The sequence below is a fragment of the Phascolarctos cinereus genome, unplaced genomic scaffold, assembly GCF_003287225.1.
Source record: "Phascolarctos cinereus isolate Bilbo 61053 unplaced genomic scaffold, phaCin_HiC Scaffold_4;HRSCAF=312, whole genome shotgun sequence".
Lineage (NCBI taxonomy): Eukaryota > Metazoa > Chordata > Mammalia > Diprotodontia > Phascolarctidae > Phascolarctos > Phascolarctos cinereus.
Window position 1 is genome coordinate 173645274 of NW_027555847.1, and position 27410 is coordinate 173672683.

Consider the following 27410-nt stretch of genomic DNA (forward strand, 5'->3'; position numbering starts at 1 on the left):
AAAAGGGAAAGAAAAGAAGGAATCAAAGTATAATTACTATTAGACAGGCAAATTAAAAGGTTGAGATGACAGCTTGGGCAGAAAAGAAGCTCTTCATCCTAGTATTTCTTAATGAACTAGCAACTATCATATGCCTCAATAACAACATTAGGCCTTCATCCTAACTTGTGTCCCACAGTGACCACCAACATGAAAAGGACCAAGATATCTAATCAGAAGTGAAAGCTATTACCTATAAGTACCACCAAGCACAGCTTCTAAGAGGTAAGAGGCAAGATACATAAGATGTCACCTTTCAAGGTGGAGCTCAAATATTTGTATAATGGATCAGGAGAAGAAAAAAACCCCAAAAAACAGCAGTGCCCTCCTTATGTAAACTTAACTTCTATTAATGTCTTAACTCATTCTGAGGATTGACACAGATGGATCTTTCCTATGTATGTAGACACTGTCACAGTTAATCTCCCATGAAGTAAGGTGGCTACCTACCTAGGAAGCTGTATAATCCACATCACATAATATGTATCCTGACTGGGCTCACAAACATGTAGATCATATTTACTTCTTTTTATATTTGTTAAAATTCATTTTCACTTATGAGTTTGATGATTTGTCTCACCAAATTCAACCTATAAAACTACGATTTTCTTTTTGGCCAGAACTTGTGATTGTCAATCCGCATAGGGAACTCTCAGTGAAGAACATACCTTCGCTAATATAGAAAAACTAGTCTATATAGGTTTACAGGATTGCCTGGAGCACTCAAAAATTAAGTAACTAACTCATGGTCACCAAGCTAGAAAATGTACCTAGGTTTTCCTGACTCTAAGATTAACACTATAACCACTAAAATACCCTCTGTCTCTTGATGTTACTAGGGACTTATAGAATAGATTTCCTAGAATGTTAGAATTCAGGTCAAGTTCAAAAGAGGTTTCATGGAAAACATTTGTATTCTTGGTGCTTAGCACACATTAAGCATTCAAATTCTTGTTGATTTGACTTGACTTGATCCAAATTGCCATAAATCACCTATATGGGAGAACAATTTTTGTTAGAAAATGATTTGATATTGATGGGCACAGTGAACTAAATGGGAATTCTTGAAAGGTTTTTTTCAATGTGATTTTTAAAAAATCAATGTTATAATAGTTACTTTAAAAAAATGGATATGTGATTTCATTAGTATAGGGAATTCTCAGAAACACTCTCTGTCAATAGAGATTGGAACTTTCTCTGAAATTTATAGTCTTAGAAAGTTGCCTGTGGCACTAAAAGGTTAAGTGGTTGGCCTAGGGTCATACAGCCATTATGTATAAGATGCAGGATGTGAATCCAGAACTTCTTGACTCTGAGGCTAATTCTGGATCTACTAAGCCAAGCTGCCTTTCTAATAGTTACATGATAATATTTTTAAGAAACATGTCATATAACAGGTTTGTTCTATTATTGATTAAGCAGGCTGGTGTTTTGAGGCATTTGGAGAAATTCTGGAAGCAGCCCAAGATTTGTCATAGCCTAAAAATGAATAGTTTATATGATTTTTCTCTTGACAAGGAAATATTTTACTCCTTCTTGGTGTTAGCAAACCAAAAATACCCTGTAGAACGTTCAAATCTTGCATTTTCATGGGTTTAATTCCATACCATCTTAACAGAAAAAACGATCAAAGACTGAGATGAATCTTGATAGGAATATGCTTTCTTTCTTTGGTGTTTGCTACATTATAACTAAATTAGCTTTCTAATCTGATTTTAATACATGACATACTGATGAAATATGTTTTAAGATTAGATGTGAATCAGCAGCCAACAATTACCCTTGATTATTTCTGACCCAAACGATATTGTAATATATATGAAGGAGTTGAATTATGATTAACTCTAATCATGCTTTTTCAAGACAAAGTTGGTAAAGAAGGAGTATCTACAGGTCAATTCCCAAATGAAAGAGAATTAGAATTTACCAAAAATGGAGTCTTCCTAGGTTTCACAAACTTCATCTCTTAAAATCAAAATACACTATTAGGAATGTAGATTAATTGTATGAAACAAGTAAAAATGGTCATTTGCTTTTCTTGGTAGAGTACCTTATTTCCAATGGCCTTTTTAGGTGGGAAGCTGTAGGCCCTCACTTGAGGATATTTGTTCTGTAACTTGTGATGCAAACTCCTGAATTCTGCATATCTTCTATATACATTCCATTCATCATCCTTTATCCTGATATAGACCTGTCAGGAAAACATAGAAAAACATTAAATCTAAGTAGAAAAAGCACACTGAGTGTACCTCTTAAAACACTTTTGATGAAGGTCTGTTCATTCAGGGTCTTCATCCATGGGGATTTACTAACAGGATCATAGAGCTGGAAGGGGCCTTCAAGGTCATCTAGTCCAGAGATATGGCAAAATTCCCAAATGTTGTCTGAACCAGATTAAAATGTAATTGGAACAAACTAAATAAAAATATAATACAAGATATATAATATCAATTTGTGGTTTTCTAATTCAATATGTGACCAGCAGGGATCCATTTCTGTTTGACTTTAACACAACATTCATTCATGTATTCAATAAGCATTATTTAAGTGCCTACTATGTGCTAGGTAATGTGTTAGGTACTGGGTATAAAAAAGAAAGAAAGAAAGAAAAAATGACTCTTTCCTCCTTATAGTCTTATGGGAAAGGGGAGAAGGAACGATGTGTACATAGGAAAATGAAATTGTTGTTGTTGTTGTTGTTTGTCCTTCCTTCTAGAAGAGGACCATGACATCAGGAAGGTTATGCAAAATGGATTTAAATGAGGGAGGGCTGTGCAAAGTCACCAGCCTCACTTTCTTCTCTGCAGCCATCTGGGTCCACTGGCAAGATGAAATACAAAGAAACTGAAGAGGAGAACACTTGTAAATGGATAGAAAAGGAGAAGGTTCTTGTAGGAGTTAGTACTTGAGTTGAACTTTGAGGGAAGCTAGGGATTATATGAGGCAGGAGTGAAAAGGGAGGCCATGTCTGGTGTGGTGAACAAGCTCTACAAAGGTGAGAAGATGGAAGATGGAATATTATATACAGGAACCAGCAAGGTCAGTTCAGCTCAAGTGTACATTCCATGAAGGAGAGGAATCAGTGAAGGCAAGTAACTTATGGGATAAGAGGAAACTTGGAAAAGTAGACTGGAGCCTGATTGTGAAGGGCTTTAAACTCCAGGCAAGGAACTGAGACCTAGAGAGGTTAAGCATCTTGCTCAAGGTTACACAGGTGGGGAGCAGCAGAGCCAGAATTTGAACACAAATCCTCTGCCTTATCCAGTGCTCTTTCCACTACAACAAATGGCTTCAAAGGTATCCATAGTTAATCAGTGTAGATCTGTTCACTACTGTCATTTAGCACTACCATATACCATGATAAACATAATATCATCCAAAGCTCAAGTGATGACTGACTTATCAAGAGGGAAAACAAACCACATATGTAATTTATGCTCATTCAATATAAATGTTTTCAAAACTGTTTTCTTGTTTACAGAAAATCTAACTTGGGTTGCAGACTTCAGAGATGCCCCAATTTACTCCCAACCAGATTCATACAAACATCCTGAGACAAGCCATCCGAGACCATGTAAACTATATAAGGCTTTCTAACTAAGCTAAGCAATTTACAGATTATTATTAAAAATAAGAATAAAGTAGAGAATATAGGGTTGCCAAAGTATGACCTATTTAGGGCTTTTCATCCACTTACCTGGAAATGTATTGATAAAGGTTACGAGGATATAATGCCAAAACTTCCAGATGAAAAATGCTAAATTCAATTAATCACCAGATTGCTTAGTCTAAGTGGTACCAAACATCTGAATATTTGGCCAAACCCATTTTGTTGTTGTTTTTCATCTATATGTTTGGAGTACAGTCATAGGTACAGAAGAAATGAGTGTCAGATCTAGTCTTACACTTAAGGAGAAACTTAAGATAAAATTACAGTAAGGTGTAACGTGCATATTTTGGACATAAAACGTCATTGCTTTCATCAAGATGTTCTACCTCTCAGAAGCACGCCCTGTGGGCAAAATGTCAGTGGCATTTTATACAGCACTGAAAGGCCTTTAAGTCTCCCTACAGTAACTGCAGCCAAAAGAAAATAGGAAAGGGAGGGGGGGAATGTATTAAAAAATATATTTCATATGAGTTAATAACAGCCTAGAGAGTAAAATTTCAATGATAAATGTCCAACATGGTTTGCAATTGCTTTATGTCAATAAACTTCTAAAAATCTCTTTGTCATTGCTATAACAATAGGCTTCTCTAATTTAAGTGGTTGTTCTGAAAAACAGCTGAAATGCTTAATAGGGAACAATAAATTTTGACTTTGCATTTTTCATAAAACATTTTGAAGCCAAGAATTTCACACTATAAAGACTCTTTTACAACAGGGGACATGATGAAAAACCCTAATACAATGTCTATACAGGTAGTCAAAGAATAATATATTTTACTGTTCATCACAGAAGAAGCAATTCTCAGTTATATTAAGCTTTTTAGAGATAGCTATATATTCAATGTCAGGGGTCTCCAGATATTTTCTACTGAGGACCCCATTATGGAAGATTTCTTACTAAAAACCCCAAGGACTCTCTGTAAATGATTATAGTTGAATCTTCCCACCCTTCATAAACCATCAAGGTTTTGCTTTCATAGCTCTACATCCCCTTCCCCTTTCAACTGAAAACTGACAATCCAAGCTCCTTGACCCAGAGCGAGGAAATGGCAAGGCCCCTTCTGTGCTGTCCTCTTTACCACTGCCTGTTCCACTACGCTCTCACATCGACCAGTCAGTTGGATACCCCTGACTAAGCATCAACAATCAATATTGTCCAGAGATTACCTGTATTCAATAACTAGGCTGCAAGAGAGATAAAACAATCACTTCTGGCCATGAAGATTCCAATAGGAAATATAAATTTAATCTCTATGACAATTAGATAAGTCTGCTTTTGGGGAAAAAAAAAAGAGAAAGGGATAAAAATTGCATAATACCTGCCAAAACCAAATGGAAATAAATTTTGATTTACCTGATTTTTTGAGATGGTATTTAACACTGCCCCCATCCTTTGGCATAAATAATTAACTGTAGCTGATAATCTGGGCATTCACATTTGCCTCATGGACTCAGATGACATACTGAGTGTAAAAAATACTCAGAATCAGAAGCAGATTATTTTTCAAAACTATATAATGAAAAAGTCACCGCCTCATTACTTCTCCCCATGACTATTATAATAGTTTATATTAAACAGCTTTTCCAACACTAGTTTGTCACTGCCAAATCTATCATAGTCACCAATGCCAGATTAAAGTATAGCTACAATCATGTCACTCCATGCCTCAAAAACTTTCAATAGTTCCCCATTACCTAACAGATTACATTCAGGGCTCTTCACAAGCAGGCTTTGCAGCTTTACCTTACAGTCTATCCCTTAAATTATTCAACATTATATTCAAACCAAACTACTTAGCTCCACACACATACACATTCCAGCTTTCCTATTCTCCTAATCATTTCTTATATTCTCTCATGTGCGTAGAATGTCCCCTCCTTACCGATGCTTGCTGAACCACAAGACTGATATCAAATGGCATCTATTCTATCCTAATTCACTGTTGCCCCACCCTTCCCACCAACCTGGAAGTGATCTCGGCTTAACAGCATTTTCTTCTTCCTTTTTTATATTCTATTTTGTATGGTTGAGAAACATCATGGCCAGTGTATAAAATGCAGGACCTGGAGTCAAGAAGAGCTATGGGTTCGTATCCTGTCTATATTTACTTCCTGTGTGACATCAGGCTACTCACTTAAACTCTCTAAACATCACATTACTCTAAGACTATGTAAATTATGGACTGGGTTGCCTGAAGGGAGATTCTACAACTTCCTTTTTGACTTATTGTTATGTTTAATCTCCCTTATCAGAATGTAAGCTAATAAAAGTAAGCAGGTGCTACTTTTGTGAATCTCTCTATCTTCTCAGGTACTTACTCATAGCTCTTTTTAGGTATAAAATAAGAGTCTGAATAAGTATTTGTGATTGAATGCTCTTGACAGTGGTTTTCCTACCCTCAGGGAACTAGGAAAAAGGGGTTCTAATTCTGGTTTTGTTATAATTAACCAGCCATGAGGAATTGGAAAAATCACTTTTTCTTGCTTGGTTTCAGTAACCTCATCTATAGAATGAAGAGGTTAGACTACCTTCATTCTAGCTCTAAAATTCTGTGGTTCTGGAGAGAAGGGGGGTAAGGGGTGGGGTGAGGAAAAATCCAAATACTAGAAGTTTAAACTTTTACATTTTACCTAGTTTGATTTTCCATTCATAGTCTACGTTAACTTTATGAGAAGTAAAGTATTTTTACTTTATAAGGATAAACTCTTCTGGATTCAGTTTGATTTCAGATTTGATTTGAGAGGATTGGCTTCTATTAGAAAAAACTGAACTTTTTTTTCTTTAGGCTAAATTCAACTGAATGTGGTGGTGAAAAGGATATTAGAGCAGTCTCCTGTGTACACTGGTCAAGGAGAATGAAATCAAACAACTGAACTAGAGAGCAGAATGTGATCATATCATTTCTGTGGACCATCCTTACACACCGTACTATTAGTCACTATTATTTGAAGCACTCTCAGAGCCTTGGAACACTCCAACCCTGCAAATGAAAATTCCATGAATATTACTTCTCCTTGCTTGTAAAGTATTTTAAATTCAGAAGAAATTTCACAGGAAGAATTATTTGTAAATCTAGTAATATTTGTACTAGACAAGATGACTAGACAATTGAACTACTGTGAATGGCTCAAAAAAGGTAAATTACAAAATTACAAACAGTAAAAAACATGAGGACACAATTGTTTATTGATATTGGTGAATAATGACAATCCTGTGACCCTGCTTTAAAAGTATACTTTTAGAGTGTGCTACATTTAAACCAACCTGCATTTGACTCAGATAGAAAGGCAGTGTGTTAAGTTGTAAAGAATGTTATTCTTACCTCTACTGGGAATTAGGAATCAAAGGAAATTCTTTTGAATCCTGACTGCAGCTAGACACTTTCTAGCAGTGTGACCTGGCTCAAATCACTTAACCTCCTTACGGGTCAGGTTCCTCATCTGAAAAATGAGGATGATAAATTCAGCACTACCTACCTCATGGGGCAAGTGTAAGGCTAGTATATTGTCATTTTATAAACCCAAAAGTGCTATATAAATGTGAATTATTATTATTATAATAAATACCATCATCCAGGCCCCTATCTTTTGATGCTCAGGCAGAGAGGTACAGTGGAAAAACACTGGTTCCACAGACAGGGAAGCAGGGTTCAAATCTGACTTCTGATGCTTCTGACTACCTGTAGGAACTTGGGCAAGACATTTAACCTCCAAGTCCCTCAGTTTCGTCTGTAAAATGAAAGTATTTGACTAGATGGCATCTGAGGTCCTTTGCAGCTCTAAATTTATAAACCTGTGACCCCAATTAATGTATTTAGCTACCAAATATTTGACTTTCGGAAAAATAACATTATAGGGGGCAGTTAACTTCACAGCACCAGTTTCATAAACGGGAGGTTCAGTTCTAAATTCTAAATTCAGGTTCTAAAAACTGAAAACAGGGTTTATAATCTGAAAGGAACTTATATTGGGGAACAGACTAAAGAGAGGACATGAAAACATACCATGCAAAGATTATTTGGAGGAACCGTTTTTATACAGCTATATCTTATTGATCTGTGTAGCCTCTGGCTTCTAGCACATAGTAAATACAGCTTAACTGTTGGCTGAAATGAATTAAACCAAGACAAGGAATGGCACAAGAATAGAAGCTTCATCCTGTGTTCCTTGAGTGTCTGACTATGGACCACAACTTCTTAGCTTTGCACTGTTCTGACCTTCTGGCAAGCAGTTTTTTAAAAAAATTATCAAGCAAAAAGATATTAGGGGTTAGTATTTCTTATAAGGAGCTGTTAGCCTATGAAAGGAGTGACACATTCTGATTATTGTACAATAAAGAGCAACGAACTTGCATTAGAAAATCTGGATAAGTTCTCCTTCAACTTACTAGGTCTATAATCTTGGGCAAGTCAACTTCTCTAAACCTGTTTCCTCATCTACAAAATGGGAATGATGGTGAGGTAGCATTGTACTGTGCAAAGTGCACTAGCTCTAGACCAAGAGGTCTGGGTTCAAGTCGCACTTCAGATGATTACCACCTCTGTCACACAGGACTGAAACCCCCAGGGTCTCAGGTTTTCTCTTGTGCAAAATGAGGGTTTTAGGTACAAGAGATGATTCCTGAGGTCTTTTTCATTTAAATCAATGATCTTTAGTGCACTTCCAATTTCACAAGGCTATTGAGGAAATTAAATGAGATATGTATTATAAAGCTACTTTTAAAGGTAAAGGGGCCCTCTTTTGGGTTTTTTTTTTAATGATTGCTTAAGGATTAAAACAGCATCTCTGCCAGTTTGACCTTGCCACAGGCACTCATAAGAACTAACCTCTAAAGTTTATTTGTTCACTGTATAAAACACTAAGGTTAAACGTGGTAACACCACTGTTTGGAGGTAGGAATGGGATGAGAATAGATACTTCCTGGAATTTAACCAAGATGTACACTCCCACAACTATTTTTACCTTTTAAAAATATATTCAGTCAAAAAGTAGGTCAATCTAGAGAAAACTAGTCCTTTCAGTCAAGCAATAGGTAAAACCTAAAGTTTTCAGGTGGCCATTTGTACTAGATGTTTGAGAAAATTAAAATAGGACAACTAGACAACTGAATTACTGTGAATGAACAGCAGGGAAGTAAATGGAAGAGGAAGGGAACAAACATTTATATAGCACCTATTATATACCAGGTACTGGACTAAGTCCTTTTTATAAATATTATCTCATTTTTTCTCCACAATAATCCTGCAAGGTAGGTACTATCATTAACCTTATTTTATAGCTGAAGAAACTGAAGCAAATAGGCCAAGTGACTTGCCCAGGGTCACACATCTAGAAGTATCTGAGGTCATATTTGAACTCAGGTGTTCCTGATTCCAGGCCAAGAACTCTCTCCATTGTACCACCAGCTGTCTAGGTAGGATGCAAACAAAAAATCTTGAGTCCAGAAGGAAATAGAATGAAAATACGAGCATCATAGGGATACATTTGTTGTTTCAGCTGTATCCAACTCTTCATAAGTCCATTTGGGGTTTTCTTGGCAAAGATACTGGAAGTGGTTTGCCATTTCCTTCTCCAGATTATTTTATAGATGAGGAAACTGGTGTAACCCTGAGTCACATAACTACTAAGTGTCTAAACAAATTTGAACAAAGGTAGATGAGTCTTCCTGACTCTGGGCCTAGCACTCTATCCACCATACCACCTACCTGTCCAGCAGGGATACATGGAAGATAAGAAAAACTACCCTCAGCACTTCCTAGTACAGGATTGTGGCTATTTTCTAAGACGGTCAAACATAATTGGCCCAGATAGCTGATCAGTCTTCTTTCCTTAAACATGTACAACTCATTTAGCGCTATTTCCCAAGTAACTTAAAGATTATTGCTCTTGCAGCATTTCATCTGATATGTACCATTACTTCTTATTTTCTGTGATTTAAATTGTGATTTAAATACTCCTAATCCAGTAACAAGTTGGATAGCACACTCACACTGCATTTAAGAAGTGTCAATAAATTCAATATATCAAGGGTTTTTTATTTCTTCCTCCCTTATGATGTTCTTGAATTGTGCAGCAGTCAATATCTAGTGTTTTAATGGGGAAATAGGCTTATGGAGTTTGTACCAGTCTTAAAAGCAACAGACTACCTTATGGGCATTCAATGAATATTTAACAAACAATAAGGCAACAATGGTCTACCATGTGTATTAGCATATAAGACAGGTCAAGTACCTAACAAGATGGAGAACTAGAAATTTCCTCTAGTCCCATATCTCAAAAAATAAAAACGCTCACAGAGGAACCCTCACATCTACCTCTGCAAGACAAGAAACTAAAATATCCAATAAGTCTTTGAAACTAATTAACAGTGGAGAAAGCTAATGCAAACATTCTTCATCTTTCTCTCACTAGCCTCTGAGCTCTAGCAAGGCCCAGGACCCTAGAACTTATGCTCTGGGATCCACTCAGTGATTTTTCTTCTCTCAACCCTGTAAAAAAAAATGTCAGACATCGACAGCCCAGAAAGAGAAGCAAAGAAGGGAGGAATTGGCATAGGGGACTAACATGTGGGGCTATGTGGGCCTGAAGGAAAGGGGACTAGCATCTAGCTGGGGCCAGGTCAATTTTCCCAGACTGGTGAACAAATGTTCAAAGAGCCTAAGACAGATTTTAAGTCAATCCTCAGGAGTAAATCTACCATGAAAGGGTCATAAAATGAACCTCAAAGGAATATAAGCGGAAAAAAAAAACTAAAACCACTAAAGATCTCAGGAGAAGAAAATTCAATTTAAAAACTAGGACAGAAGTAGATCAATCAACAGAGATTTTCAAACCAAAAAGAAAGATGAGTAACAATATTTCAAAAAGACTGAAAATATCTTTTAAAAATATTGCAATAAAAAAGGAAATTGAATCAACATCTAATCAAAGCTAGATTTTCAAGAGGGCAAAGAACCATACCAAGATAATCAAAATGGTTCAAGAGACAAACCAAACTTTGAGAGAATTTTAAAAAGAATAAATAGCAGGATTTCTGGCCTTCACAAATGAAATAATTAGCATATAAAAAATTGAATCCACAGTGGTCTTTTAAAAGAAGTGAGAGAAAAAAGAAAACACTCAGAATACATTTATACTGAAATTAAGGACAATTTGGATGAAGAGAAGTAAAATGCAATAACACAACTGGTATACAAGTAAAACATAGAGACAATTTGAGGATCAAAGACTTCCTAAAACAACATGACAAATCAAAACATAAAGCACCATAATATAAGAAATAATATAAGAAGCTGCCCAGAACTTCTAAATATAAAAAACCTATCACCTATCAAAAGAATCCGTGGATTGCCTTCGGAAAATAACTGTATATTTTAGATCTCCAAGCCAAATAGTGGTTAAATTTACTAATTGCAACATCAAAAAATTCTGCAGCTGCTTAAAGAAAAATATTCAAATGTAAAGGAAAGGAATAAGACATGATACTCTGTACCACTATAAACTACAAAATGCAATGAAATAATGAATTTGGAAAAGCAAAGGATCTCAAGATGTAACCCAAAATAACATAGCCGAAAAATCTCAGCCACAGCATCGATGAAAAAGATGAACATCTAATAAGAGATATTTCAAACATTCTTACAAAAAAGGTACATAAGAAAAACAAACCGAGAGAATTTTATATTTCAAATTTCATCTTCTATTGTAATGCTATGCAACAGATTACAATCTAAAATAGTGTGATAGCTTTTCTGTTTTCAAGAATAGCTACGAAAAGATGTTATAAAAATATATAGCTTTTCTGTTTTCAAGAATAGCTACGAAAAGATGTTATAAAAATATATACTGGTCAAGAAGAGATTTGATGCCAGACTGGATTTATAATTTGATAGAAAGTAAGGTCACGTTTACTTATGTATCCCCTGCAGTGTCTCCTGATGACTTCACTTTATCCATATTTTCAATATTGGAGGAATTCCCTTCACTGATACAAATCACAACCCATTCACAAAAGAGAAATTCTGTGTCCATGTCCTGATTTAAATTCCCATTCAAATTCCCTTCTGCTTACAAAGAAAGGGGTCTTCCTCCAAATGTGAAATTTACATGGATAATGGAACATGATAGCTGCCCACTCGTTAACCCCTACTATTGCTACAAGCCTGGCTCACATCCTTTTCTAGTCATAGAACTCTCTGATGGTATTCCTTTATGTCACTTTTCCTTCATAATAATTTTTGATAATATATTATAGTTTACTAATATTCACCATGTGACTCTCTGTTGTCTTTTGGATAACCCACAACTATATTTGGAACCTGTGATATTCTCTGGCTTCTATGATCATTAGGAGAATACTGATGCTAAAAACATAGGACTTGGTTTCAGAAAGGAGTCTAGTGGGATGAAAAACATTTGGTAATTTCCCAAAGGCAGTCAATCCAGCTCATTCTCCTTCTTCTCAAATTCCATTCTGGGTTGAGTTCATTGTCATCTACAGCATTGTCTCAAGACCTACGTATGTACTCATAGGCCAGTTCCATGGGGTATCCATCCAGTTGCTTATCAAAGTCTGGACAGTTAGGCCAAAGTCTTTTAAGTAGTTATTGATCTCATTTTAGAAAGCCCTGAAATGCAATTAATATAAACCCAATCACAAAGAAGAATATCTGCAGGCCCTCACAAGTTATAGGGGAATTTCTCTGAATACAATACTCAACAAATAATGGATAAGCAAATGAATGATAGCAAAATGCAATTCACAGTAAAATTATACTAAATAATATTTAATCTTTATTTGATTATTTTAGAGTTTTCAGTGGTCCGGAGTTTTCATTATAGACTTCAATTATCACACTGTGATTCAACAAAATAAAAGTAAATTCATATAATATTTTCTACCTCTGACACTCATATGAAAAAAGGATAGGAGACCATTCTCTTCCATACCAAACATCTTTTTTTCTAGAATAGCTTATTAACTAGTTAACTTCTGACCAAAGCTTTTTTTTTCAGAAGCACATCTGGTGCACCTCTGTCCTTCAGAAGCCCTATGAGAGACTCTTTAAACCAAGAGGCCATGCAGAAATTAAATTTAGGCCAATAAGTATACAACACATTACAATAAACTTAAAATAAATTGTGTGGTTTGACTATTAAAGACCATGTCATTAAAACATGTTAGAACATAAGCAGATTAGGTACCCTTCACAGCTTGGCTTGGTGGAGCTTGTGGCAGTGGGAAGAGGGAATCCTCCTCACAGTTCCAAGGCAGAAAAGAGGGCTTGTGATCTCTCACACACCAGAGCACAGACCAGGAAAGGCACCTCACCTTTGATTGTACCACCTTGGAAGAACTGAAAATTTAAAGGTCCCAAGAAGTATCTCTGAAAATAGCTGCACAAAACCCCTGAAGCTTGGGATAGTACATTCTCCACACTGGAAGCAGACCCCTATCTTAACAAAGAATTTAATAGTCAAGTAAATGGCTGGGAACATGAGCAACCACTGCAAAAAAGAGTCAGACTATAAAAACCTTATTTTGGTAACAAAGAAGATCAAAACATACAACCAGAAGAAGACAACAAAGTCAAAGCTCCTACATACAAAGCCTCCAAGAAAAATATGAATCAATCCCAGGCCAAGGAGGAGGTCAAAAAGGATTTTGAGGGTCAGCTGGGTGGTACAGTGGATAGAGCACTGGCCCTGAAGCCAGGAGAACTTAAGTTCAAATCCAGCCTCAGACACATAACACTCATTAGCTGTGTGACTCCTGGCAAGTCACTTAACCCCAACTGCCTCACCAAAAAAAATTAAATAAAATAAATAAAAAAGGACTTTGAGAAGCAAGTAAGAGAAGTGGAGGAAAAACTTGGAAAATAAATGAGAGTGATGCAATAAAATAATGAAAAACAAGTCAACAACTTGTTAAAGGAGACCAAAAAAATACTTAAGAAAATAATACCTTAACAAATAGACTAAGCCAAATGGCAAAAAAAGTCCAAAAACCCAAAGAAGAGAAGAATGTCTTCAAAAGAAGAACTGGCCAAATGGAAAAGGAAGTCCAAAAGCTCACTGAAAAAAATATTTCCTTAAAAATGAGAATGGAGCAAATGGAAGCTAATGACTTTATGAGAAATCAAGATATTGTAAAAACTAATCTAAAAGAATGAAAAAATAGAAGACAAGGTGAAATATCTCATTGGAAAAACAACTGACCTGGAAAATAGATCCAGGAGAGAGAATTTAAAACTTGTTGGACTACCTGAAAGCCATGATCAAAAAAAGAGCCTAGACATCATCTTTCAAGAAATTATCAAGGAAAACTGCCCTGTTATTTTAGAACCAAAGGGCAAAATAGAAATTGAAAGAATCCACAGATCTCCTCCTGAAAGATATCCCCAAAGGAAAACTCCTAGGAATATTGTAGCCAAATTCCAGAGTTCCCAGGTCAAGGGAAAAATATTGCAAGTAGCCATAAAGAAACAATTCAAGTATTGTGGAAACACAATCAGGATAACACAGTATTTAGCAGCTTCCACATTAAAGGATCAGAAGGCTTGGAATATAATATTCCAGAGGTCAAAGGAGATAGGATTAAAACTAAGAATCACCTACCCAGCAAAACTGAGTATAATCCTTCAGGAGAAAAAATGGATATTCAGTGAAATACAGGACTTTCAAGCATTCTTGATGAAAAGACCAGAGCTGAATAGAAAATTTGATTTTCAAATACAAGACAACAGAAGCATGAAAAAGTAAACAAGAAAGAGAAATCATAAAAGACTTATTAAAGTTGAACTGTTTACATTCCAAAAGGAAAGATGATATTAGTAACTCATGAGACCTTTCTCAGTATTAGGGTAGCTGGAGGGAATACATACAGACAGATGGCACAGGGTGAGTTGAATATGAAGGGATGATATCTAAAAAATGAAGTTAAGGGGTGAGAGAAGATTGTACTAGGAGAAGGAGAAAGGGAGAGGTAGAGTGCAGTAAATTATCTCACATAAAACAGACAAGAAAAGGCTTTTCTCATGGAAGGGAAAAGGGGGAAGGTGAGAGGGAATGAATGAATCTTACTCACATCAAATTTGGCTTAAGGAGAGGGAATAACACACACACTCAATTGGGTAGGGAAATCTATCTTACCTTACAGGAAAACAGGGGGGAAGGGGATAAGAAAAAGGGGAATGACAGAAGGGAGGGCAAACTGGGAGAGGGGTAATCAGAAGCAAACACTTTTGAGGAGGGACAGGATCAAAAGAGAGAACAGAATAAATGGGGGGTGGGATAGGATGAAGGGAAATATAGTTAGTTTTTCACAACATGGCTATTATGAAAGTGTTTTGCATGACTACACAGGCATAACCTTTATTGAGTTGCTTGCCTTCTCAATGAGGGTGGGTGGGCAGGGAGGAAGGGAGAGAATTTGGAATCCAAAGTTTTAAAAACAAATGTTAAAAATTGTTTTTACATGCAATTGGGAAATAAGATATACAGGCAATGGGGTATAGAAATCTATCCTGCCCTACAGGAAAATAGAAGGAGAAGGGGATAAGAGAAGGGGGCGGTAAGAGAGGGAGGGCAGATCAGAGAAAGGGGTAATCAGAATGCATGCCATCTTGGGTTGGGGGGAGGGGGAGAGATGGGGAGAAAATTTGGAACTCAAAATCTTGTGGAAGTGAATGTTGAAAACTAAAAATTAATTAATTAATTAATAGTTTTTAAAAAGCTGTTGAAACCATTCTGGAGTATTAATTGGCTCAGGGGACTAAGGGGCAGGCTCCCTGTTTGCCTGTGTACAAAAAGCCTCAAGGAACTCTAGCTGGCCCCTGATGTAGAGCATACTGCCATGGACAACACAGAAATAGGGGAGCTGTGCTCAGCTGAATCAAGGCTGTGTCCTTATTAAATATTCTTGTCTAATATCTTTCCCCTGCTATGGCTAAGGAAATAATTTTGTTAATTGTTTTAAAAAAAGAAATAATATTTGAAATTCATTCAACAATAAAGTATATATTGTATGTACAACACTGTACTGTGAGTTGGGATTCTTATTGTAGCCTTACAAGCAAGATTAGATTTAAAGTCTTAGGTCATTATGGCTTAGGAAAGAAAAAAAGTCTAGAATGCATAAGTGACAGTGAGTATTTGTTTGTGGTGGTTCACAGAGACTACATAAAAATCTAGTTGCTAGTATGCTTGGGGATAGTGTTAGGACATGTGGAGGTACCCTGTACCTTCTCTCTTTCAAAATGAATGACTCCATGTTAGAAAATAGCCTCCTTTCCATTCAAGGTGAAAAGTCAAACATTCCTCTTTGTCCCATTATTTAAAACCCTTTCCCACCTTTGATCTTACTACTAGACTAATAAAACAGATAGCCTTTATTTGTAGGCTAGATGGTGATAAAACTTTGCACCAAGACTGAAATGGGAAATAAGTCCACTAGCAAGGCTAATAGAAATAAAAGCTAGCTACTTAAGGTAAATGAGTCCCTTTTAAGGTACATGAGGCCTCTTCTACTTTAAGGTATGAGAAACCCCTACAAAAAGGTTTCTTAAGGGAATCTTCCTTTCCTTCCCCAATAGCTATCTGTGTGCTTATGTTTTCAGTACTCCTAAATCAAGCTTCTACTGACCGGCCTCAAAATTGCAAGACTTTGCTTTTGCCATGGCAGATCAAAGAGACAAAAAAGTATGAGAAAGATGAAGTTCTTTATTACATCCTCTGGGAAAGGTAAAATGTGATTTAGGCCCTGTTCAGCTGACTCAGCAGTAGATTTTCTGACACTGTCTTTCTATCAGTTAATACAAGCAAAGCCTTTCCCTCCTGACACCAAATGTTATCAAAATATGGCACACTGCACTTTTCTCTATTCAATGACAATGTCATTGGCATCAAAAATTGGAATTATTCCCCTGGAAACTGAGTTGTCCTTAAGATACTCTGAACCAAAAAGTTAAGCTTTTCCTTTCCAAAAAAATTTAGAAGGGATTTTTTTTATGCCCGAGATTCACAACAGAATAGATCTTGTTCCACCCCTCCCATTAAATTAACTAACTTTAAAAATTAATTTTATTTTCTTTTAAAATAGCTTTTTATTAATTAAATTTTTAAAAGTTTAAATTATTAATTTCATGAGTAACTTTTGAAATATCTTTTGTGTTTATTTTGGGATTATTAATTTGCTGCTTTTCCTAGGTGTTTTTTAAAGAATTACGTGTCCTCTCTTTTCTTGTTTATTAATATATGTTTAGAAATATAAATTTTTCTTCTAGGGACTGCTTTAGGTTTATTACATACAATTTGACACATTCTCTCATAAGCAATCATTCCATTTAACTTTTTTAAAGGTTCCTATGGTTTCGTTGTTAACTTTTTCAATATATAGATTGTTATATTTAATCTCTCTTTAGGTAAGCATCTTTTGTTATTTTATTGCATTGTGATTTATAAAATATTTATGCCTTTCTGCTTTTGTTTATGAGTTTTTCATGCCCTACCATGTGATAATTTTTTGTAGGAGTCCACTGGAATAGAAGATAAATGTATATGGTCCAAGATTCCCACTGAGAAACTGCCATAAGTCTACCAAACCCAGTTTTCCCAACATTTTGTTTGAATCTGTGGTTTCTTTTTTATTCTTTTTGGATTCATGAAACTTCTACAGAGTAATGTTAAATGATTCAGAGTTGTTCTTGTTATCTAAGTCTTTTTTCCTATCTTGATTAGGTTTTTTAGGACCTTGGATGCTATGTCATTTCAATGTGTATAAACTAAATATTGTTATTGTTTTATTAGCTATAAACCCTTTAATCATAATGTAATTTCACATTTATCTCTCTTAATGGCATTTACTTTTGCTGTTGTCTTATTTGAAATTTCAATTGTAACTCCTGCTTTCGGATACTTGTTTCAGGCAAAAAAAAAAAAAGATTTTTTTTTTAGTCTTTCATTTTGAATGTATACAAATCTTGGTGCTTAAATTGTGGTTCTTGTAAACAGAAATCTGTGGGATTTTGTTTTCTAATCCACATGTAAATTGATTCTTTGTTGTTGTTGAATTTAGCCCATTAACACTTATGGATTTTACTGTTAGTTTTGATTTTTTTCTCTGTCTGATTCCATTCTGTGATTTTTTTTTTGCTTTTGATCAGCAGAAAATAATACATTGCCTATTTTGCTTTTAACAGGAGATTCCTATTTTTTGAGACCCACAGCAACAGTTGCCCCCAATTACAAATAAAGTTTACCTTGCTTTGTAACAGTTCAGTTTGAATTATCCCACTCTCTTCCCTCTCCTGGATACAACAAAGACAGGTCCTGGAAACCTACTTTTGTTAGTATAATTTTTAACCCTTTCTTGGAATGTCCAGACAAGAGTTTGTTTAATAAATATGCTTGCTCCTTTGTCCTGAATTTGTTTTTTTAGTTACCTTTTACCTGTAGTGCTTGGGATTTTGAGTAATGTTTCATTCATTCTCCAACTTCCCTTTGATATTCCAGATGATATAATTCTAGCTCTTCTTTTTTTACACGGGACTATTTTTTTTCTCTCAAATCCTTAGCTTTTGTATTTTCAAAAATCCTTTTATTAGATATGGCTTAAAAAGTACAACAGGCATCATCTCCTTAGAGCAAGTCAACACTGAGTCATTTTTTACTTATTATTTGCTTTCAGGCCTAGACTCATTTGCCAGTCTAGCTGTTTGGTCTATTTGCATGCCCAAGACCCCTCCAGATCAAGATTTCTCAGATGAAAATGTTCTAAATTCATCTAAGAACCATTTTTTCTCCTAATGGAGTATTCTCATTTATGAAGGATAGGTAATTTTAGGATAGAGAACAATTTTCCTTACTTTTTAATATATCACATTCTAATCTCTATTTTAAAAATTTCTTATATTCTTTAAGTAGTCTTATGCAATCTGAATAGCTATATTATGTCATGTGAATTGCTTCCTCCTAGATTGTCTTTTTGAAACTGAAACTCTGAAGCCTCACATATACATTTCTGGGTGAGTTAATTTTCGGGCTCTTAACTATTGGTAACCTGAATATTCTACTAATTTGAACTATTATGTTTCTAATACTGCTAAGCAACTTTCTTGAATGATGTCTTAGAAATACATACTTTTTCTATATTAGCATATTTTTCTGAAAGAAATAATTCTCATATTATATCACTGATCCCTATTCTCTAACACTGTTCTGGTTTGTAGAACTCTGAGGTTTTCTTCAATTTTTCCATTAAAAAATGTTTCCCATTGTTTTATTTTCTTCCATCACTGATCTTCAATTTGCCTGCTTCTGAATGCATACATTCCACTGAGATTTTAGACTATCTTTTGTACACTATTCGTAATCATGTTTGTCTTCCTATATTCTTCCATCAATGAACTTATTCAAATTTAATAGATGCCAAATTTTTCCTTATAATATTGTGATTCTAAGCCATTTTGGAAATGAATTTGCTATGTTCATTTTCTCTTCTAAAGATGCAGTAATTGCTGATATGGTTCTGTTTCTTAATTATGGATATTTTTCTTTGTACGCTTTTACCCTATAGCATTCTTTCATTGTCCTTGGGTCTCATTTTTTAGACTAATTTCTTTAGTCTTTTTATTATTTTCCTTTGTGGGTTTCCTTCTCTTTTTGTTGTTGTTGTTGTTGTTGTTGTTCTTTATATTTGCCAGAGTTTTTAGAAGGTATGTGAGAGTCACTCCTTATCATAAGCAATTACATAAGCAATTATCTTGCTGGAACTCTCCTTCAGTTATCTTGGAAAGTAGCTGCCACAACAAGAAGACCAAAAAACCTTAGAATCCATCTTAGCTAGCAAATGTTCAATCCCGTGGCCAAGCAGCCAGGCAGCCAAGTATAACACCAGTTTAGAATGCAAGCTCATTTGCAAAGTGGTAGGGAGAGATTATGGTGGTAGAATTAGGAAGATGACTGCATCTTAAAACAGTGACAATCAGTTGAGTTGAAAATGAGATTACAAAGAACTTGATATGAGACGTGGCTAAGTCATCCTACCTGGAGAATTTATGCAGATGAAACTAGAAATAAGGCAACAAACAGATGTGAAACAGAATAAATAGAGTGATCATGAGCAACAATAACAAAACTATTACATCTGGAATCTATTATCTCAGGTTTCAACGTGTTATATGAGGAAGAGACAATGCTATTCAAGAGAATGAAGTGGATGAAATTGTCTCAATCAGACCAGATGTATGTGGAAGGAATCTATGATAGGGTAACACAATTTTTCAACGACTCAGTTGAGACAATGGAGAAAAGTGGGAACACATAAGACTCAGAGTCAGGAGACCTAGGTTCAAGTCTTGGGTCTCAAAGTAAATAGCTTGGTGACCCTAATTAAATCATTTAACTTCTCTTGGCTTAAAAACAGTATCAGATTTCAAGTCATACTACAAAGCAGTGATGATCAAATTCATTTGGTACTAGTTAAAAAATAAAAAGGTCAATCAGTGGAAAAGTTTTAAGTAAACAACATATGGAAGCAAATGAAACTAGTAGCATAATATCTGATATACCCAAAGATCCGAGATAATGGCTTAAGGATTCACTATTGGAGAAAATGTGCTGAAAAACATGAAATCAATATGCAGAAATTAGGGTGATATTAACACTAGAAATTGTATTTTCAAATTAACTCCAAATGCATATATGACTGATTTTTTTTTTAAAGTTCACATAAAAAAACAGGAGCAAGTAGGTGATGCAGTAGATAGAGTACTGGGCCTAGAGGCAGGAAGAGCTAAGTTCAAATAAGACTTTAGATATTTAATAGCTGTGTATCATTGGGCAAGTCACTTAACATCTGTTTACCTCGGTTTCCTCAGTTGTAAAATAGGGATAATAATAGCATCTACCTCCCATTCTAATTAAGAAGATAAAATGAGATAATATTTCTAAAGTGCTTATAATCACAGGGCCTAGAACATAGTAGGTGCTATTTAAGATTAGCTTATTGTTATTATACAAATTAGAGAAACAAAAAAGAAATTTCTTTGCAGATCTATGAATAGGGGAAAAGTTCAAGGTCAAACAAGGGATGGAGAGGATCACAAAAGATAAAAAGGACATTTTTATTAAATAAAATTGGAAAGTTTTCTGCATAACACAACAAATTTAGCAGCTGATAAAATTAACAGGGAAATAGCTAGGAAAATCTTTACAAAAAATTTCTTTAAGAAAGTTCTCATTTCTAATACCTCTAAGAAATTGATTCAGATTTATGAGAATAAGAGCCATTCTCCAATTGTTATTGTTGTTGTTTGTCCTTCATTCTTGAAGAGGACCATGACATCAGGAAGATGATGCCATGACTTGCAAGTGAATTAGATTTAAGTGAGGGAGGGCCATGCAAGGTGACCAGCCTCACTTTCTTCTCCAGAGCCATCTGGGTCCAGTGGCCAGATATGGATGACTGGAGATAGTGACAAATATTCAAAGGAATGAACAGGGAGCTCTTAAAGAAAAATATCTAAGGTATAGATATCTATCAACAGCCATATACAAAAAAAAAACCCTTCAAAGTAACTGTGATGTTCCACCTTATATCCATAAGGCTGGCAAAAATGACAAAAAAGGTAAAATGATATATGTTCAAGTAGCTGCAAGAAAATAGGCGTTGTTTTGTTTTGGGGGTTTTTTTTTGACACACTGTTGCTGGAAGTGTGAAGTGGTCCAGTGATTCTGGAAGCAATTTGGAACTATACACAAAAAGTCACTAAATTCAGTCAATAAACATTTATTAAGTGCCAACTATGTGCTTAACGCTGTGCTAAGTACTGGGAATAAAAAAGGGGGGGGTGTAGTACCTGCCCTCAAGGGGCTCATAATTCAATGGCACATAGAACAAACAAATATGAACAAACTATACACACACACACACACACACACACACACACGATAAACAGGAAATAATTAAAAGAGGGAAGGCATTAGAACTAAGATAGGTTGGGTAAGGTTTCCTGTAGAAGATGGAATTTTAGTTGGGGCTTGAAGGAAAGCACAAAAGTCAGTAAGTGAAGATGTGGAAGGAGAACATTCCAGATCATAGGGGTCAGTCAGAGAAAATGTCCAGAGCTAAGAGATGGAGTGCTTTTTCATGGAATAGCAAATAGACACATCACTGGATAAAATAGTGTATGCTTTGGGAACAAGGTTTAAGAAGACTAGAAAGGGGATGCTGCTAGGCTATGAAGGGCTTTGAATGCTAAAGCAAGGATTTCGTATTCAATCCTTAACTATAAGGAGCCACTGAGGTTGGGGGTTTGGAGGGGAGTGTAACAAACTGGATACTCTTTGATCCAGTCGATCTTCTAACAGACTAAAGACCTAAAACATCTTTTTAACACCAATACATTTTCCAAGATGCTATATTCCTGTGAACCATGACATGATTTCAGAAGAATCAGAACTGTATACAGGTTATCCAAAGGGTAACAGAAAGATTGATAATGAATATTAGCAGGCTGTAGCAAATGATGTAGCAATGATGACTTGCACGAGACATATCATGGAAGACATTTATGTACAGAAAAAGAGTTGAGCTAGTCATGTAACAAGAAAAGAGAAAATATATAGGTAGTCTGAGAGCTTCACTGATAACCAAGAAATATGAAATTACCAAAGGAAGATCTCTAGCACAAGGGAAGAATCCTCTACTGAGGAACCACAGAAATATATTACCAACAACTGTATGGAATGAAAAGACTAAGAGAGACTGCAAATCTGTCCCCATTAGTGGACAGATCAGTCACATGGAAGATGTCACAAATCCATTAAAGTGCCTGAGAACATACATCAGTTACTATCTAATTTGATCATGCAATATAAGTATCAGAAAGTGACAAATCTGGTCAATTCTGTTATTCGCACTGTAGATCCTGAACACATACCTGATGGCTGATTGCTCAAGGACTGATGATACAGTGTATAGATTATCTAGTACTCTACCTTATCCTTTCTGATTCAGCCATTTCATTGAAAATTACCATATTCACCAGAACATGTTAAAAAAAAAAAAGACAATACATCCTATTTGCAGACACCATGTTGGCTTATTTAGAAAATCCCAGAAAATAAGCAAAGAGATCAAATGGAATAATTAATAGTTTCAGTAAAGTAGAATAAAAAATAAATGTAGAAAAATTATTGGCACTTCTATATAGTACTAACAAAAACCAGATGGAAAGAAAGAAACTCCATTAAAAGAATCAAAACATTGGATACTAATCTGCCCAAGATACAATTGCAAATACAAAAAAAAGTCATTATAGAAATAATTCAAGACAAATACTTGGAGAGCCATTCATTGTTCATGGCTGGGTTGTGCCAATATACCAACAATGATGATCCTACTTAGTTAATTTAGAGATTATGTTATGTCACTCAAACGATTAGTAGAATTACTTCCTAGAATTAGACAAAATAACAGGTCTAGAATAAAAAAATAAATAATGAGAGGAAAGTAGGAATGGGGGGAGCATATTATTACCAAATATTAAACCATATTCTAAAATAGTAATAGCCTGAAATATCTGGTACTAATTTTTTTTTAAAGAAAATTAGTGGAACTAGATAAAGCAAGAGAAGAGAAAACAGGTATCAAAATACACTGGGTTTTTTTTCCTACTTCTAAAAAAAAGTGTAAAAAGAAGGCAAAATCAATGCCTATAATGAGGGCTTTTAGATAAATTATAGATTTTGCTTATCCAAGCTATTACAGTCTTTCACAAGAACAGATAATGGAGAATCCTTTGAATTGTTAAAACTTCAAGACTACCCAATTAAGTAAGACTGAACTTTAAGTCCCAATTCAGGAAAATAACAGGGAAAATTAAGATTTACTTTCATCAGTGGAAAGAAGTACGTGATTTGGATAAAATCAGCAACTGGCAATAGTACCTTCACTACCAGGCTACTCGTTTCATTTTGTCAATGCAAGATTGGCACACAGACACAATAGAAACAAAGGAAAATTAATAGCTTGTTTAAAGTGAGTCAAAATGCAGATCTGATCTTTCTAAAATATAAGGTCATGGTCCTTTATCCTAAATGCCAGTTGGTTTTAACTATATGGATGGTTTATTTCTATTACCTTACTGTTCCTTAGCTTTTGTGTATATGAACTTCGCTATTAAGGAATTAGGGTAATTATAGTACACGCAATCATGAAATTAAAGCAGGTAATTACCATGCTTAATGAATTGTCAAATGCTGTGCAGTCTTATAAACAAAAACAAAACGTACAACATGTGGGTCGGGCGGTTGTGTGGTTTTGCCTGTTTTCAAAAAAAACATCATTAAGTGGTAGTGTTTTGTATACTTTATGTTATGAACCTCAGGGAATTTTTAAAGGCCCTGAAATGAAAATTTAAAAATGTGACTCAGAAAGATACCAGTACATCTCTTCTCTAGTCTTAAAAAAAAAAATAATAGTCTACTAGTGTATTTTTACAGCACCTATAACTGGCATTACAGCATACTCTGACAAATATGCTATTTTAGAATGAAACAATAAAAAAGGACAAGACCCAAAAGAAGGTATTTGATGTATTATAAATGATCATGTGAACCTGCTGAAATTAATTCAGCAGCAGCCCTGAAATAATTTATTGTTATAATGTGGCTTGGACTTAGAAAGTATTTTGTTTCACTGACTTATTAGCATAGACTCGGTATTTCCAGCATATCAAACCTCACGTGACTTTTTAGTTACCCAAACTCATCATATTCAGTATAAAACATATTTTTAGGGGAGTTTTAATATTCAAAAGCAAACAACAAATATTAATGACTAACGTTCTTGCATTAATTCGCTGTGATGGAGAACTGATGTAAGATAATCAACATCATAAAAAGCTTAAAAATGCCCTAAGAGTCTAGTGACTAGACAATAACTATTCTATTGTGCTTTCTTCATTTGTTCATATACAAAGAGCACTAGACTTAGAGTCAGAAAACTAGAATTTGAATTCTCACTCTTATTTCTCAGCCACATAATCTTGGATACACAAAACAAAACTGTGCTCAGAAAAAACAGTTTCATAAATTAAGAAGTGTTAGAGGAGGGGATAGGGAATAAAAAGTCTCTTTGTACAAGTGTATAACACTCCCACATCGAGGGGCAGAGGGGAGGGGGCCCACAAAGGTTTGGGAGAATGGATGGGAGGGGGGAGCTATGTTTAAATGAAGCACACCTACAAATAAGTGATGATACAAAGTCTGAGTATGAAAATAAGATTTTCTCTGAAAACACATTTTTGGCACAGATTAAAAAAATGTATGTCACAAGATTTGATTTTATGTGTGTGTGTGTGTGTGTGTGTGTGTGTGTGTGTGTATATATATACACACACACACACACACACACACTGAATTCTGCATATCCCGCCAGAAAGGAAAATGAAGTTTCCCCATTGCTGTTTCTTCCCTAATGTAAACTGTACACCCCAGATGAATTAAAGATGGTGGCAGTGGGAGAGTGGGACTAAGAAGGATGACAGGTGTCCAGAAAAGAAGAGGAACCCAGGTTAGGGAAAGAGGGCAAAAACAATCCAACAAAATGTTTCTTGACCCCTAGATTTCTGCAGAAGTTTCCAAGTCCTGTATTTTGAGTCCTCAATGCATGTTAATGTACATAAAGATATCTAGAAGTCACGGCATGTCTTCAACTGTTCAAAAGTCCAAGTCACTAATTTAGTGCAAAGGCAGTTCAGGTTTTTTTTCTCTTTCTGTTTGTTTAAAAAACTTTTTTTAATTTAACCCCCCAGGCCCAGGCCCAGGCCTCAATCTGCCTGCTGAGTACATCATTCTCCATAAGCTAAAGTGTCGTGTAAACATACAAGGTAGCAGCACCACACCCAGTGACACACAGTCTGATTGAGGCCAAGCAGAGCAGGAGAGCCACATAATCTTGGGCAAGTTACTTCTATTTCACCCACTACAAAAGGAGGATAATGCCTACCCTGTCTATTCTATGTGATATTGTGAGTGTCAATTAACCATATTGCATTCCTTAATCACCTACTATGTGTCAGGCACTGCTTCTAAGTCCCTGCCTTCAAGGAGTTTACAATCAGGAGAGGTTGTTGATTGATTGACACATCTAATGTACACATACCATGTACATAAAGATAAAAAGGTAGTTTAGAAGGAGATGCACTAGCAGCTGGGAGGATCAGAAAAAGCATCAGGTTCAGAGGGGAAGCAATGTGACACTGTGGAAACAGCAACTGACTCTGGAGTCAGAGAACCTGAGTTCAAATCTCTCTTCTGATGGTTTTGAGTTTTGAAGTCACCTTAACCTTAAAAGGTTAATGAAACGACCTCTCTGGGTTTCAGATTTCTAATATATAAAATGAAGGGTTGGTCTGGATGATAACTGAGGTCCCATCCAACTCTAAATCTATAATTCTATGTTAGGACATAGAGTATTAGCTGAGATTTGAAAAAAATTAGGAATTCTAACAGGTGGAGGTGAGTACAGGAAAACAGCATGTCTGTTATCTATGTGACAATGCCTAACAGATTAACAAAGAAACAGAAGAAGTAGCAAACTTCTATTTTGTTCCTCTCTTCTCTATCAATCTGGTCTTCAGAATGTTACGGGAACAGTAAACCTAATGAAGATGAAATTTTTACCAATGATATAGAGAAATGCAGAGATAACATAAAATTCTGTCAATGAATAAATTTCAACTGGAAGAGATAGCCGATAAGCTGGACAACAGAATTGAGATCTGAAAAAAAAGAACAGGCTAGAATTATGAAGCAAATTTAAAGAAGCGAAACTCAATAGGGCAAGTACAAAGTGTTACCCTTGCATTCCAAAAATGGAGATACGGGGAGAGAGAGGCAGTTAGGTGGCACAGTAGATTGAGAGCTGAACCTGAAGTCAGAAAGACTTTAGTTCAAATTAGGCCATGGTCATTTACTAGTTGTGTAACCCCGGACAAGTTATTTAACCTCTGTCTGCCTCAGTACCCTCATCTGTAAAATGTGGGAAATAATAGCACCTGTATTGCAAGGTTGTCGTGAGGATAAAATGAGATAATAATATTTGTAAAGTGTTTTATAAACCTTAAGCACTATATAAATGCTAGCTACTACTTTAAATTATTAGTAGTAGTAGTCAACTAGCAGTCAATTAGCATTTATTAAGTGCTACAGTATACCAGACATTATGCTAAATTGTGGGGACCCAAAAAAAGGCAGAAAAAGAGAACCTGCTCCCAAGGAACTCACAATCTAATGAAGGAGACAGCATGGAAAGAACTATGGGAAAGAGCACCAGCCCTGAAGTCAGGAGGACCTGAGTTCAAATCTGGCTTCAGACCACACACTTGACACTTGCCAGCTGTGTGACCAATATGGTCTATATAGGATAAACCAGGAGTGGTTTCTGAAAGATGGCACTGAGCTTAAGGAGGACTGGGAAAGGTTTCCTGCAAAAGGTGGAACTCAAGCTGAGATTTGAAAGAAGCTAGAGAAGCCTGGAGGCAGAGTTCAGGAGCAAGAAAATTCTGAACATGGGAGACGTTTAGTGAAAATGCTTGGAGTTAGGAGGAAGTCAGTGTCACTGGATTGCAGAGCACATGAAGGCATCTGGATAGCATAGTAGATAGAGCCTTGGGTCTGGAGTCAAGAAGACCTG

General features: G+C 35.5%; 1 protein-coding gene across 3 annotated transcripts in view; it reads right to left on the minus strand.

Annotated features, from left to right (window-relative positions):
- SNX29 (sorting nexin 29) overlaps positions 1 to 27410 on the minus strand; it is a 659946-nt gene that overhangs the window by 115823 nt on the left and 516713 nt on the right. For all 3 annotated transcript variants that reach the window (XM_078152787.1, XM_020978396.2, XM_020978398.2), the window contains one exon: positions 2090 to 2230. In XM_078152787.1, coding sequence (XP_078008913.1) covers positions 2090 to 2230 — 141 coding nt within the window. The remainder of the gene's footprint in view (positions 1 to 2089; positions 2231 to 27410) is intronic.